The following is a 15,780-nucleotide window of genomic DNA, read 5'->3' as shown; positions in this document are numbered from 1 at the left end:
TTGGATTAGGTAAGACATAAATTTTGGTGGGTTGGCCTGAAGAAAAATAACTAAATCGTAAAGTGGCCCATGACTGAGGAAAGGTTGTCTATGCCTGGATTAAATCATCACACTCAAGAGGAGGGTTAAGTCACCACAGACAAGGGAGTTAACTCTAATATAAAGCATTAAGCGCTTGAGTTAACCCACCTCATCGGAGTCTTGGTGGAGAGAGTTGTTGTGTCCAGGCAACAGTGGTGACCAACGGAGAGCTTCGGGGTCTAATCTCAGCCGCCTGGGATTGTTGAGCTGCTTCTGGTAATGTTCGTCCACTGCTGTCCAGTCAATGCTCACCACCATCCTAAACAAAGGAAGATACAACACATGTGATAACTAATATCCAGCAGGAGTGCTCGGGATCTAGGACTACAGTAATATCTCTCCTTGTGTAATTTATAATAACAAGCAAAGTCTGTATTTACATTGGTATGGTTTTATCACAAATTATAATGGTGTAAGTTAATATACAGTATAGTACTGTGCAAATTAGATTACTGTACTCTCTCTCTGAACTTATGGGAAAGAAAAAGAAAAATACACCAAACAACACAATTTAGCTAAAATTAAAATGTTTGATAGCATTTCCTTTCAGACAAATCATTCACAAGTATACAGTGAACTGTATCTACAACACACTGAATAGTCAGATTGTAGTGTAGACATCAATGATCATTAACACCAAATAATGTTAACTATATTACAGAAATGAAATCAAGTTGCCACTTACTGTCCCGTGACATCTCTCTTAAAAAATCCGAGGATATTAAGAGTGTACGCCACGTCAGCAGGATACATGGCCTTATCCTTCACCACCTCCTGGATGCTGAAGGAGGTGTGGTCCTTCACATGATACAGGTACTCCAGTAAAATAGACTTCCAATATGCAGTGTAGGACACACGACCCAGGTCTGAGAGGGGCTTCTCTGGTGTCCCAGGCTGCCCCTCTCGTTTAGATAACAGGTAACCTGAAATAAAAGAGGAAAAAATTAATTTGCTTTGCTTCAGGTATTCTCTCTCCTTTGCTGGTGTACAAATGCTTGTATGGAGTAAAGCCAACTGTAAAACCTCAATTGTGTGTGACACTATATAAGGTACATAAGTCTTGAATTAACAGGAACATGCAACCTGGTCACTATTCCAAATACTGTATCTATTAATCACTTGGTCATTTCATACTCACTAAAATCAATGAGAAAGCGTCCGTAGCCTTGTCTCTGGTACTGTGGCATCGTCATGATACATGAAACATTATATTTAAGAGCGGAGAGTTTCTCCTTGCTGAAGTAGCCCACCAGATGGCAGCCCTTCTCATCGTTGCGGGTCAGAACGTAGAAGAGAAAGGGTTCCACGTCATAGTATAAAGTTTTGTGGTCCAGGAACAGCTTAGCTAATAGGCACAGATTCTGACAATATATTTTACTCACATTACCATCCACCTGTAGAAACAAAAACACTCATTAGTGCCATATTAATTACTCTGAAATAAATCTGACAACACCCCTCCCCCCCCCTCCACTTTTGTAAACCAATACCCACTATAATACTGTACAAGCTGGTTGGAACTAAGTGTCTACAAAGACGACCTTCATTCACACTTAACGCTACAACAGTGTTCCCCTTCTATAACAAGGCCCCAAGACACCACTGACCTGCTTTACTTGTCTTACCTCACACAATACAATGCCATCCATCAGCTCAACAATAGTACGTCCATCCTCCCTCACACACACACACACCGCTCAATGCCAACACTTCTCAATTCATTCATGCACACTGCTGCTTCTCAGGTGTTTGTCCCACCTCATATGTAGTCTTCCTCTCCTAAGCCTTCCTGGTCTTTCTCTCTCCCTCCTGCTACCAACCACATACCTGTCTTCAGTATCTCTAATCTACCTTGGCTACCACTCCTTTCACCCCCACATCTCCTTCTATCTAATGTCCCTTATTCTTCACATTATGTCCAACCTATCTGCCGCTCTCCACTACATCATTTCCTTTCATAGCTCCTAACATCTACTAAATTAATTCTCCATACATTCTCATCTTTGTATTCCTCAAGACAGTTCCCCTCTCAGTAACTATTTAGCTATGTCTGCGCTGTTGATTCAGTTCCCATTAGCCTACGAGTGGATCAATGGAGGTTCGAAACAAAAAGTTGGTGAACGTAATTTTGCTTCACATTAAAATAATAAACCAAAATTAAACCACATAGAATATTGTTATAAAACTTCTTATATTTCTCCTCCTCTTGAAGACAGAAACGTGCGACTTACCTCAAACACAGAGAGACCATCTTTGCGATAGATCTCGGTGCCGGGCGGAGTGCGCCAAACACACTTCTCTAGGTGACGGCCCAACATGGAGATGCTCTTCATGTACTTGAGACAAAACTCACACAGGAACAATTTCGTTAACCTGACAAGAGGAACCACGTTATTAAGCTGTCGTTAAGACCGGTCTACGTGAACTATATTTACGGGATTATTTTAACCCGTACAGTACTTCATTATATCATCATATTTTACCTGTACTTCATTATATCATCAATGACGAGGGCATTAAAATAACCTTCATGCAGAGTGCAGTACGTGGCAGCGTACGGAGGAAAAAAAATGACAAAGGAAGAAAATCGTCGGCTACAAGACTCGTGGAAAAGGGTGCACAAAACGTAAAGCTGTGCCTCGATATCTGTTTCAAGCGATGACGATAAAAGTTAAAATGCAGAAGGAGGAGGAGAAGGAGGGGTTGGGTTAGGTTATGTTATTTGGGCAAGTTAGTTCTCTCACCGTGCATATTCTTGGGGGTACGGCGCGGAGTACCAGGTCTGGATGTCGTACTGGCCGAAGTCTATGCTCGCAGGGCACCGAGACATGTTGAAGGGGTCTCGTTCTTGTACTGTGGTCTTGTTCTTTTCCATCTCCTGTAACCAACAACATACAGGTACAGTTAGGAAGACACAATAGATATACAGGTGTGTGTGTGTGTGTGTGTGCTAGAAACTGCCAGAATTATTGATCAAAATAAATACTAAAGATAAATACAATACTTCTAATTAAAGGTTTGGGTAAAGTACAGTACAGGAAAGATGGTTAGGTCAGAGTAGTGTTGATATGTTATTGAGATTTTAACTGTTGGAAGAGTTAAGATATGCATGAAGTGACTAAAAGAATACAAGGACAGATAAGACTGAAATTAACGTTATGATGTGTTCTGAAGACATTATGCCACGTGACGATTACCACCCCAGCTTATTTCACCTATAGATTAACCTCCATAATGCTAACCTAACCTAACTCACCCCCCCTCTCCCAAGTAGTGTCAAAGCATTTTATCATCAGGTGAAATAAGCTAGAAGAGGTGGCTGATCTTAATATTTTCCCAGTATACAAAAATATTCTAATCACACATTTGCAGACTAATTTAGAATGAGTGAGCGGCTTCAGCTGTATTTCTGAATGTTTATGAAAGGTCAACGACTATTTGGATGTATCTGAGGTAGTGTGGGGGTCAGGTGTGGGGGTCAGGTGTGGGGGTCAGGTGTGTGGGCCACAGTGAGAAGAGGCGGCAACAGTTTGTGTTGTGAGATTCTAGAGGTGAAGAAAATATATGGAACGACATAAATTACAATATACTGTAAGAGTTAATCAAATGGAACACTAAATACAGTAAAAAAATGCAGAAATTAATCAAATGGAAAACTATACTACAAAATGCTGAAGAAGTTAATCAAATGAAACACTAAATACAAAATGCTGTAGAAGTTAATCAAATAGAACACTAAATACAGTAAAAAATGCAGAAATTAATCAAATGGGAAAACTATACTACAAAATGCTGTAGAAGTTAATCAAATGAAACACTAAATACAAAATGCTGTAGAACTTAATCAAATGAAACACTAAATACAAAATGCTGTAGAAGTTAATCAAATAGAACACTAAATACAGTAAAAAATGCAGAAATTAATCAAATGGGAAAACTATACTACAAAATGCTGTAGAAGTTAATCAAATGGAACACTAAATACAGTATAAAAAAAATGCAGAAATTAATTAAATGGAAAACTATACTACAAAATGCTGGAGAAGTTAATAAAATGAAACACTATACTACAAAATGCTGTAGAAGTTAATCAAATGAAACACTAAACTACAAAATGCTGGAGAAGTTAATAAAATGAAACACTAAACTACAAAATTGTTGTAGTAGACAATCAAATAAAGTAGGCGGATTTTAGTCAAGGTAAATAAATTATGTACAAAAGTGCAAACTTCATCTATCAAAAAATGAGTTATTATACCACTCACTTTGAAAACACACATGCTGGTATCACACGCACACAGACAAACACGCATGTACAAACTCTCACACATACACAGAGATACACATTCTCTCTCTCTCACACACACAAACTAGTGGACAGGAAGGAATTGCTTATGGACAATCAAAACTATTCAGCAGTGAGAGTTAAGCATAAATAAATCTGACTTGGGAACCATAATCTGATTGGGGTACTAAACTATACTATAATCTGATTGGCATCCTATAATTAGACTGGGATACCATAAAACCTAATCCGATATTGTACTAGTGTGTGGTCGGGATCCTGTTGGTAAAATATGAAGAGGTGTGAAAGAAAATAATAATGACTCTAGTTGTCGAGCTGGAGATGAATGGAAAGACATCGGGCCATTAGTGAGTGAGTGGCTTTTCCCATTCTTGCTACGGATGTTACAGTCACCCACCAATGACCTGTCACTTCTCCTGCTGAACCGGGCACATCCGAGATTCAGGCTCGTTAACCGGGAGCATTTATGGACAGAGTAATGCATCGGCGTCTACTGCGACAGGACTTTTGTGGGGTGACTGTAACTGGTGGTAAATGAATCCTATTAAAACTAACAGATGAAAGCTGAAGATAAAATGCAGTACTAAATGTGTAATGACGGTCTTATTTCCCCCAGTCTCTGCATGAATTGGAGGCAGTAGGGAAAATGGGTGGTGGGGGGGGTGGGGTGCTTATGCTTACCCACCATTCAAGGTTTAAAACAGAAATAGGAGTTAATGATGTTTTTTAAGACATCGGTGGATCTGGTAGAAGAAGTATAACCCACTTGACTGCACTGGACGTGGTTTGAAATTTAAGTAATGAATGATGAAGGAAGTATATACCGCGCCGCATAGTAAACCACTTACCATGCCTTTGCCTTTGGTCCTCTTGACATGCGATCTGGGATGAAACAAGGACACTGAGGACAGTCATAAGCTTCTGAATACTGAAACTGATCTATTACACTGTTGTAGGAGTCTTAACCAGAGAGGGGTGGTTAAACTTGAGTCTTAACCAGGAAGGGGTGGTTAAGCAAGAGTCTTAACGAGGGGTGAATAGGTAAACACGGGTAAAATAAATAAATAAACAAATTAATAATAAACTGATAAAGCTAAAGATGCGAGACGTAGAGTCATGCTGCGGCCTGGGAGACATACCTCAAGGTGACCTGGTAATGTGGTGGTGGAGGATGAGATCGATCACTGGTGGCGGTGGTGAGAATAATACAGGTAACAATACAAAGGTGGACACGGTATTCGTTGGAGTGTCGGTAAAACCTTCCGGTGAGCGTCTTTCGTCAGCGCCGTCATGTTCTCGATCGTGACTATTAATCCAATCGCTGATTCAGGAACATCTTCTGTTGATTCGCCTACAATGATTTACTCTCCCGCGCGAGAATGTTTTGGACCAGAGCGCATTCCTCTCGGCGAATGGGACTATGACAAAATATCGGCTGTGCTGCCTTTTGCAGCTGCAAACAGCTGGCTTATACCTCTCTGCCTTTGGGTGCTTCGGATCTTCTCCATAGTGAGCTTGTTCTCCACTGTTGGCGGGGAGAGCAACACTTCAGCATTCACCTCTGCATCTACCAAGTTAATTCTCTTACCACATCATCATCACAAATTTAAGAGAAAGTAGTTAAACAAGACCTTAATGACTACTGCTGCTATTGTGAATACTATTATTTCTGAAGACTAAAAATATAGCGACCAGTAATTAGGTTAAATTATAAATATAAAACATTAAGCATTGAATCATGACTTATTGATTACATCTTAAGAAAAGAATAAACTTTAGTATATCAAACATTATTATCATAAGGCAATTTATGGATTAGAAAATAAGATGTTTAGGCATTAGTAATGTCTAGAACACAAATAAATCAGTATATTATTATTTAAACATGAAACAACCATAATTGTGTGAGTCACAGACCCCACAGCAGAGCCTCGTCCCAGTAACTAAGGGAAGCACACCGCCTCTAGCCCCACTATGGTGGACAAAGTTGAGGGGGATGAGAAGCTACCCGGTTATGTACAGGTGGATCGCAAACCTTGATCCCAAATTTTGAGGGTTAAGAGACCTTGTTTATGTTTATTCTGGTGGTGTCAGATGGTCCGGATTTCCAAATCGAGAAGTTCCTTTCCAGTTAGTGCGGGGACAAGAGCTTCCAGTTTGCCATCCCCCGTCTGTTGTTGTCTGTTTTGAGTGCTATTTCCCGCCACATCTCCCCTATAAAATTTGCCAATCGTTAAGCTAAGCCGGGGCAACTCTCGTGGAAACCGTTGAAGATAACTGCCAATAACCAAACACTACAACCAGAGGAGAGGAAAATCAAAAGCTTTAAAACAAAACAAAACTTTATAAAATACAAAGTTTACATGAAGAAATAGAACACGTGGTATTCTACTCCCCGATACCTCAACGTATATCTCTAGCATGCAAGTCTGGCCGTCACATGCAAGTTGTGGACATCTAATTTATTTCGTGCACACCTAGTTCTTCTTCATGCATAAAAGCAGTCAAGCAATGGCCGAGGTTGAGCCTTTTAGTTGAAATTTAAATCAATTGGTGGGAACTCCCGGTACATCACTGTTTTATTTCCCCATCTGACCGCCGTATGGCTTACCATCCCGACCAGAGTCGCAGATGACCAGAAAATAGGACACGAAACATCTATTAAAAAATTGATGCTCAATTCTACGTACTGTACATCATCCCATTAAAGATAGTGTAGTTTATCTTCTCCTCCGTGCGACTTGAGATAAAGGGTAAACACCTGATGTTCAACCATGAGGCAACAATCTCTTTAGCAATACTATACAGCTGCAACAAACATAAGCATTTCAAGTAGGTGTTTGGGAAACTGAAAATAATAATAAAAAGCATAAGTAAAGGTGAGGGACTGGAGTTAGAGAATAATTAGGAGAATAAGCCAGCCATGCAACAGCACATGAGTCTGCAAGAGATGCCAAGTTAGCAGAAGCAGCAGCGGCAGAGAAGCAAAAGCATTATGAGGGTGAGAGTGTGATGCGGGAAGGTGGCAGCACAGCATCACGGTCCACAGAGTGCCTTACCCTGACCCCCAGTGTGGCTGCTGTAGCCCTCGGGCCTCATCTTGCGCCATTTGCGTCCATCCGTTGCCTGAGCCTGGCCGCCACCACCGCCCACGTTGGCTGCCAGAGGGTTGACCCCTGCCAGTGTTGACGGAACAGCACTGGGGCCACCTGGGCCGGCCCCAACACTGGTGCTGGACCACCTATGGGCCGCCCAAGTTGCCCATGCCCCCCCATTTTCTCTCCCCCCACTTCCCGCACCACTACACTCACCGCCACGTCTTGACCCCTCACCACCATTGGTCACTGTTGTCCCGCCCTCTACACCAATATCACACTGTGAAGTTTCCCCATCTCTTGATAACTTGAGTATTTTCTTTGGTCCTTTATACTTTGGTCTTTCCTGTAACGGTCTCTTGCGAGAATCATACGGCGTATACAAGTGACTAAGACCATCAAACAGGCCCCTGAGATGTCCCGATGCCAGCATGGCACTCGAGGAGTTAGTGGATGAGGAACTTCGCTCCTCATGGGGCGTGCCACTTCCTGAGTCTACCTCGCCCTCACTTAAAGATTCAGATTTTCTGGCAGAATTCTTAGTTCCTGTACGGATACTGTTACTTCCCTGATTACAGGACATGGAGTGGCATTCCTCACCTTTGTGCCTGACAGTTCTTGAGATAGCTTCAGGCACGTCGGCACCGGATTCATCGCTACTACTCGTATCTGTAGTAGAATCGGGCCCACTCGAGCTAAGCTCACTACCCAGGTCTGCACGCTTTCTGTGCCCAGAGGCACTGTCTCTCGTTGCCCTACACACGCTGATACCCGCGTTACCGTGAGATTCCACCCGTATTTCACTCTTAACTGATCTAAATTTTCCCTTTTCCCCAAAACTTCTTTTGAAAAACTTAGCCTTCTCTTTAGATAATTTGTCACTAGGAAGTTTCTTGGGAGGGCCAAGTTGGCCATGCGTACCCTCACTGTCATCTGAGTCACTGGCTGGGTCCTTACGCTGGTCACTTTCGCTCCTCTTCCGCCATCGGGATGCCGACCTGGAAGACATGAAAAATTATGAAAATCTAAATTTTGGGGTAATCTAATTTAAAACTTGCAACAAACACACACAACAGTAATATAACACAAAACTTTATTAATAAATACCTACTCTAACAGCAGGTCACAGTAACATTTCTCTGTGTTACGGCAAAAATTGTTAATTGACGTTAGAGGCATTATGCTGTGTAACTGTACCAGTCCTGAAGTAAGCCAACACAAGTAGTCAACATGTGTACAAATTTACTCTGAATGATACTTCAATCTGTACAACAAAGGGATTTTATAGACTATTAAGCAATGGAGGAAACAATGGGAGGTGTAGTTAACATGGTTAAGTGAGACACATGCCTACACCATGACCTACTGTGAGAGGATGCATCTCTCTGGGTGAGGCAAAGGCAGGGTTAAGTGTCTGGGCCACAACTTAGCTTACTATAATGCTCACTCTGCCTACAGCTTGAGGAATGAACACTGTGAAATACCCTGATGGAAGACCAACAGGCTTGTGACTCTTGTTAGTCTACAATCTATCCTCAAATATCACATCAAAATTCTTGGTGCTTGGGAGGAGATACTGTACTGTACCTTGTAGCGAGTAGTACACAGTTTTATAACTAAATTCAATCTTGGGTTTGAAGACTGCAAAGATTCTACTAATAGTACTGTACAGTGGTGACCACAGTCATTCTTGACCTGGGGTAATAACCCTTTCCTGCTTGGCTCCATCATTTTCCTTAACCAAGTAAAATAAAATGTACTTTGTATGAGAGAACTTTCTGAACTAATGAAGTTACTGTCAGGGTTATGACGACTCTTATTTAGTTTTCTAATTTATTACAATACAGATATTATTAATTTTGTTCATCATACTGTACTGTACTGTACTGTACTGTAATTGCAAAAGCTGTTAACTTAAAGAAAAGAAAAATTAAAAATCATATTCCTCATGTTACTCAACACAAGAACTGGTCATCAAGACTTTAGAGTAGGTCAGGGCCAAGTTCTCAAGGTCAAGCAAGAGTAAGGCACTAAACAAGGTGATGTACTGTGCTGTATAGTTCACATTCATAAGAAGACAAAGGTGCCAGAAATCTTTCAGCCGAGCCACAAACAGAACTACACGTGACACTGCTGTGTCTACTTACCTTGAACGCGAACTGGACGAGGAGGTGCTATATTTTCTACTTCTTACAGTCGCGTCTTGAAGGCCTTTCCGTGATCTCCCCCGCCCTTTCCTACAGGCGGCAGAGTTGTTATTGGTGGTAGTCCCCCCCTCACCATGCACACTACCCGTGGGGGAGGCCGTGTTACTACGGTTATTGTTATTGGTGCCTTGCGGCCCTTTGGTACAGTGGGAGCAGCACCAGCTCGGAGAAGTTGGTCGTTGCTCTAAGGGAGGTGAAACACAGCTCATGTGATATCCGTCATCACATGAGCTGCATAATATAAGACTGCCCAGTACCTGAAACACACAACACAACATCTTAGCAACGTCTTCCTCGGAGAAATGTTCAAGTACGGTTAACAAGACCCCTGACACGGCGCGAGACTGGAGCCCAGTATCGTCACACAGTATCGAGGATCTCCTACACCTGTACCTAGTCTACCTATATAGAGATGAATTCAATATTTAGTTTGGACTAGTTTTAATTTATCTATTTCTCTATTATGACTGAACAAAATTATATATATTCGAAATAAAACCTTTTCTACAGATATATAGTACAGGTTCTGAGGCTTTAACCAAGAATGATTAAAGTTCTTAACAAACACCTAAGAAACACAAGAGTCAACATGACACCCCGACCAAACTGTCTCTTGGCCGCTACAAACAGTAAACAACAATATACGTACTGTACCGTAAGACAGTATATCACCGACTAATTATAACCTTGTCTTTTTTTTTATTTAAGCTATAAAATAACTAAAAATGAATAGCGATTAGATTAACAACAACAATAATGTACAATGGTAGAGTAGTAGTACAGGTAGTAATAGTAGTAATAATAGTAGTCATAGAACAGGTAGTAATAATAGTAGTAGAGTTGTTAGTAGTAGTAAAAGGTGGTAGTAGTAATAATAATAAAAACCATATTGAAGAAATAAACAACAACGACAGTATTACCACCACGACCATCCCTCACCTCGGACCCCGTTTTCCGACACACTATGCAGGGTTTACAGTCCTCGCACTGCCAGCCTTGTTTTTGTAATCTGACGGACGCGGAGGGATCCAGACGCAGACACTTGGGGTGAACCGAGGAGCCGCAGGACCCACAGTGCACAAACCCGCCGTTAACACTCTTCTCCGTCCCCAAGCACTCGCAGCATATAGCCATTGTGGTGTTCTGTGAGAGAGAGAGAGAGAGAGAAAGAGAGAGAGAGGATAAAACACGTGGATTTGTGTATTGTACGTCTATTATCAACCTCCTTCATAGCTCCTCCTCCTCCTCCCCCGCCCATCCCCATTCAGGAATAATACAAAATTATTGTATTTGTACTGTACTTCCACTGTAACCCCCCCCTCCCCCCTTCCCCCGTGTAACATTATAAAAAATAAATAAATACCTCTGTACATAAATACTCAACCAAATACATAAATTATCCACAAAATACATAAATTATCCACAAAATATATAAATTATCTACCAAATACATAAATTATCTACAAAATATATAAATTATCCACAAAATACATAAATTATCTACCAATTTCATAAATTATCCGCAAAATACATAAATTATCTACCAAATACATAAATTATCTACCAAATACATAAATTATCTACCAAATACATAAATTATCTACCAAATACATAAATTATCTACAAAATACATAAATTATCCACAAAATATATAAATTATCTACCAAATACATAAATTATCCACAAAATACATAAATTATCTACCAAATACATATATTATCTACCAAATACATAAATTATCTACCAAATACATAAATTATCTAGCAAATACATAAATTATTCACAAAATGCATAAATTATCTAGCAAATACATAAATTATCTACCAAATACATATATTATCTACCAATTACATAAATTATCTACCAAATACATAAATTATCTACCAAATACATAAATTATTCACAAAATACATAAATTATCTACCAAATACATAAATTATTCACAAAATACATAAATTATCTACCAAATACATATATTATCTACCAAATACATATACAGGTACTCCCAGACTTACGACGGGGTTAGGGACCGACATCCAGGTCGTAAGTCGGAAATGTTTAAATAACAAATAAAAAATCGAAAATGGATGTCTCTTTTTCTTCTCAGCACCACAAAACTCTCACTTTTAAGCTTGCCAGCCATTTTAAAGTGAATTACAGATGAAAATTTTGTCTGTGTACTGACTTTGGGACTCAAAAATACATAATTTGACCACATTTTGGTACGACTGAGGCGGTCGTAAGTGCGAGTGGACTTGAGTCGAGTAGGTTGAAAGTCGGGGAGTACCTGTATTATCTACCAAATACAAAAATTATCTACGAAATGCATAAATCATCTACCAAATACATAAATTATTCACAAAATACATAAATTATCTATGAAATACATAAATTATCTACCAAATACATAAATTATCTACGAAATACATAAATTATCGACCAAATACAAAAATTATCTACGAAATACATAAATCATCTACCAAATACATAAATTATTCACAAAATACATAAATTATCTATGAAATACATAAATTATCTACCAAATACATAAATTATCTACCATATACATAAATTATCTACGAAATACAAAAATTATCTACGAAATACATAAATCATCTACCAAATACATAAATTATTCACAAAATACATAAATTATCTACGAAATACATAAATTATCTACCAAATACATAAATTATCTACCAAATACATAAATTATCTACCAAATACATAAATTATCTACCAAATACATAAATTATTCACAAAATACTGACACACAAGACACATAATACAATGTCCCAATCTTTTACAAAATTCTTCTAACAAGTTGCTCTCATTCTATCACATAACATGAGGCTTTCACACAGTAACACTTCCCACCATCCAGTTTATAGTAAGTGTTCCAGCCAGTCCAATGCTTATCATGTTTTGGTTGTGGTGGTTGTGGTGGTGGTGATACAATTGATCAAACTTTATTTTTTTTATTTAATTTACAAAGTTAGTTGATGCGGTGATTGTTGTTATGGTGGTTATTGTAGTTGTTGTTTTAGTAGTAGTTGTTGTTGTGGATGGTTTCAGTCGAATTAGAGTTTATGTCTGACCCCCCCCCCCCTCGTAACCTCTTTAGCATGAATCTGGTGTCCCCTCCTCACCCCCCCTTACCCTACAAACATCTTTACACGATGGTGGTCTGACCGAACAGTTCAGTGTTACCAAGTGTTAAGTCAATCTAAATACGAGTGCTTGTTTGAATACCTGCGCCTGTGACTATGTTATCACGCGCACACACACACCAATACTGACTCACCACCCCCGAGTCACTAACCCTCATTTCAATAGTCGTATTTCCTTCAACACTTCCTAATTATGACTCACCCACTGACTAGCACTGACTCACACCATTTCTCCTGACTCAACAACAAACCTTAATGACTCACTCGATATCTTCCAATCCTGTGTGTGTGTGTGTGTGTGTGTGACCGTCACCCCATCCCACTTCCCTTCCCCATACCTACTTTGTGCAGGAAGGATGGAGTGGGTGGGTGGGTGGAATGGGTGGAATGGGTGGCAAGAGCGTGACGGGAGGATCAACTGAGACCACTGTAAGGGTAGGGGATGGTAGGGGATGGGGGGGTCATGACTCCTCTACTGTCAACAATGGAATTCAACCTTTCCACCCTCTCCACCCTCTCTCACCACCCTTCCCTCCACCACCACCACCCCTCCCTCCACCACCCCTCCCTCCACCACCACCCTCTCCCTCCACCACCACCACCCCACCCCTCCCTCTCCACCACCACCCCACCCCTCCCCTCCCACCACCACCCACCCCTCCTTCTCCACCACCACCCACCCCTTCCCCTCCACCACCACCCACCCCTCCCTCTCCACCACCACCCACCCTTCCCCTCCACCCCTCCCTCCCCTCCACCACCACCCACCCTTCCCTCCCACCACCACCCCCTTCCCTCCACCACCACCCACCCCTCCCCTCTCCCACCACCACCACCCTTCCCTCCCACCCCTCCCTCCCTCCCACCACCCACCCCTCCCTCTCCCACCACCACACCTCCCTCCCTCCCACCACCACCCACCTTCCCTCTCCCACCACCCACCCCCCCTCCCTCCCACCACCCCACCCCCTCCCTCCCCCACCACCCACCCTTCCCTCCCCACCACCCACCCCTCCCTCCCACCACCCACCCCTCCCCTCCCACCACCACCCCTCCCTCCCTCCCACCACCACCCCTCCCTCCCCTCCCACCACCACCCCTCCCCTCCCACTCCACCACCCACCCCTTCCCTCTCCACCACCACCCACCCCTCCCTCTCCACCACCACCCACCCCCTCCCTCCCACCACCACCCACCCCTCCTCTCCACCACCACCCACCTTCCCTCCCACCACCCACCCTCCTCTCCACCACCACCCACCCTTTCCTCCACCCCTCCCTCCCCTCCACCACCACCCCTCCCTCCCCTCCACCCACCTTCCCTCCCACCCACCACCCACCCTCCCTCTCCCACCACCACCCCACCCCTCCCTCCCCACCACCCACCTCCCCTCCCACCCACCCACCCTTCCCACTCCCACCCACCCACCCACCCCCTCCCCTCCCCCCACCCCCCCCTCCCCTCCCCACCCACCCTCCCTCTCCCACCACCCCCCCTCCCTCCCCCACCACCACCCCTCCCTCTCCCCACCCCCCTCCCCTCTCCACCACCACCCACCCTCCCCTCCCACCACCACCCACCCCTCCCCTCCCTTCCACCCACCCTCCCCTCTCCCACCACCACCCACCCCTCCCTCCCACCACCACCCCACCCTCCCTCTCCACCACCACCCACCCTTCCTCCCACCACCACCCCTCTCTCCCTCCACCACCACCCCTCCCTCCCCTCCCACCACCACCCACCCTCCCACTCCACCACCACCCACCCCCAGCTCACGTTACAGACCAAGAGGCACAACACTATACAAGGAATATAATAGTTCACGTGTAGTCCCCCTCACGTACACTATATACAACTACCTGTAATTAGACACCGACATGCAAACACACGCTCGGGCCGAGGGGTCATGGCGGCAGGAGAGATTCTGTACCTTGTCACACTGTAAACGCTTCTGCGATTCACCTTGCACAGGATGTGAGGGGTGCCCAATAAACTAGCCCCTCCGGAGCAATCTAAAAAAAATCTAAAATCTTGTCACCCACAGCCAGCCAGCCAGTGTTCCAATCAACTAACCAGGCCAGACAGTGCTTCAACTAACCCAGCCAGACAGCCAGTGCTTCAATCAACTAACCAGGCCAGACAGTGCTTCAACTAACCCAGCCAGTGTTCCAAACAACTAACCAGGCCAGACAGTGCTTCAACTACAGGCCAGTGTTCTAAACAACTAACCAGGCCAGACAGTGCTTCAACTACCCAGCCAGTGTTCCAAACAACTAACCAGGCAGACAGTGCTTCACAGCCAGTGTTCCAAACAACTACCAGGCCGAACAGTGCTTCAACTAGCAGCCAGTGTTCCAAACAACTAACCAGGCCAGACAGTGCTTCAACTAACCCAGCCAGTGTTCCAAACAACTAACCAGGCCAGACAGTGCTTCAACTAAGCAGCCAGTGTTCCAAACAACTAACCAGGCCGACAGTGCTTCAACTTCCAGCCAGTGTTCCAAACAACTAACCAGGCCAGACAGTGCTTCAACTAACCCAGCCAGTGTTCCAAACAACTAACCAGGCAGACAGTGCTTCAACTAACCAGGCCAGACAGTGCTTCAACCAGGCCAGACAGTGCTTCAACTAGCAGCCAGTGTTCAAACAACAACCAGGCCAGACAGTGCTTCCAGCTAACCCAGCCAGTGTTCCAAACAACTAACCAGGCCAGACAGTGCTTCAACTAACCAGCCAGTGTTCAACAACTAACCAGGCCAGACAGTGCTTCAACTAACCAGGCCAGACAGTGCTTCAACTAACCAGGCCAGACAGTGCTTCAACTAACCAGGCCAGACAGTGCTTCAACTAACTCACTCAGTCAGTCAGTCAGCAATCCCTCCAACACTCGTAGAAAGGAATCGTCCCTTTATTAAATAATG

General features: G+C 43.2%; 1 protein-coding gene across 1 annotated transcript in view; it reads right to left on the bottom strand.

The window, feature by feature from the left end:
• Positions 1–15,780, bottom strand: part of LOC121873715 (histone acetyltransferase KAT6B-like) — a 67,348-nt gene that overhangs the window by 1,473 nt on the left and 50,095 nt on the right. Inside the window, exons 4-13 of the mRNA XM_042377418.1 lie at positions 10,629–10,832; positions 9,630–9,946; positions 7,447–8,480; positions 5,862–5,954; positions 5,236–5,288; positions 2,826–2,959; positions 2,313–2,454; positions 1,220–1,475; positions 767–1,004; positions 190–340 (exon numbers count right to left, since the gene is read on the bottom strand). Of these exons, the coding sequence (XP_042233352.1) occupies positions 190–340; positions 767–1,004; positions 1,220–1,475; positions 2,313–2,454; positions 2,826–2,959; positions 5,236–5,288; positions 5,862–5,954; positions 7,447–8,480; positions 9,630–9,946; positions 10,629–10,832 (2,622 nt within the window). The remainder of the gene's footprint in view (positions 1–189; positions 341–766; positions 1,005–1,219; positions 1,476–2,312; positions 2,455–2,825; positions 2,960–5,235; positions 5,289–5,861; positions 5,955–7,446; positions 8,481–9,629; positions 9,947–10,628; positions 10,833–15,780) is intronic.

This window comes from Homarus americanus, unplaced genomic scaffold (assembly GCF_018991925.1).
Source record: "Homarus americanus isolate GMGI-L3 unplaced genomic scaffold, GMGI_Hamer_2.0 scaffold43895, whole genome shotgun sequence".
Lineage (NCBI taxonomy): Eukaryota > Metazoa > Arthropoda > Malacostraca > Decapoda > Nephropidae > Homarus > Homarus americanus.
Note: the sequence above shows the minus strand (reverse complement) of the source record. Positions and strands in the feature narration are given on the sequence as shown.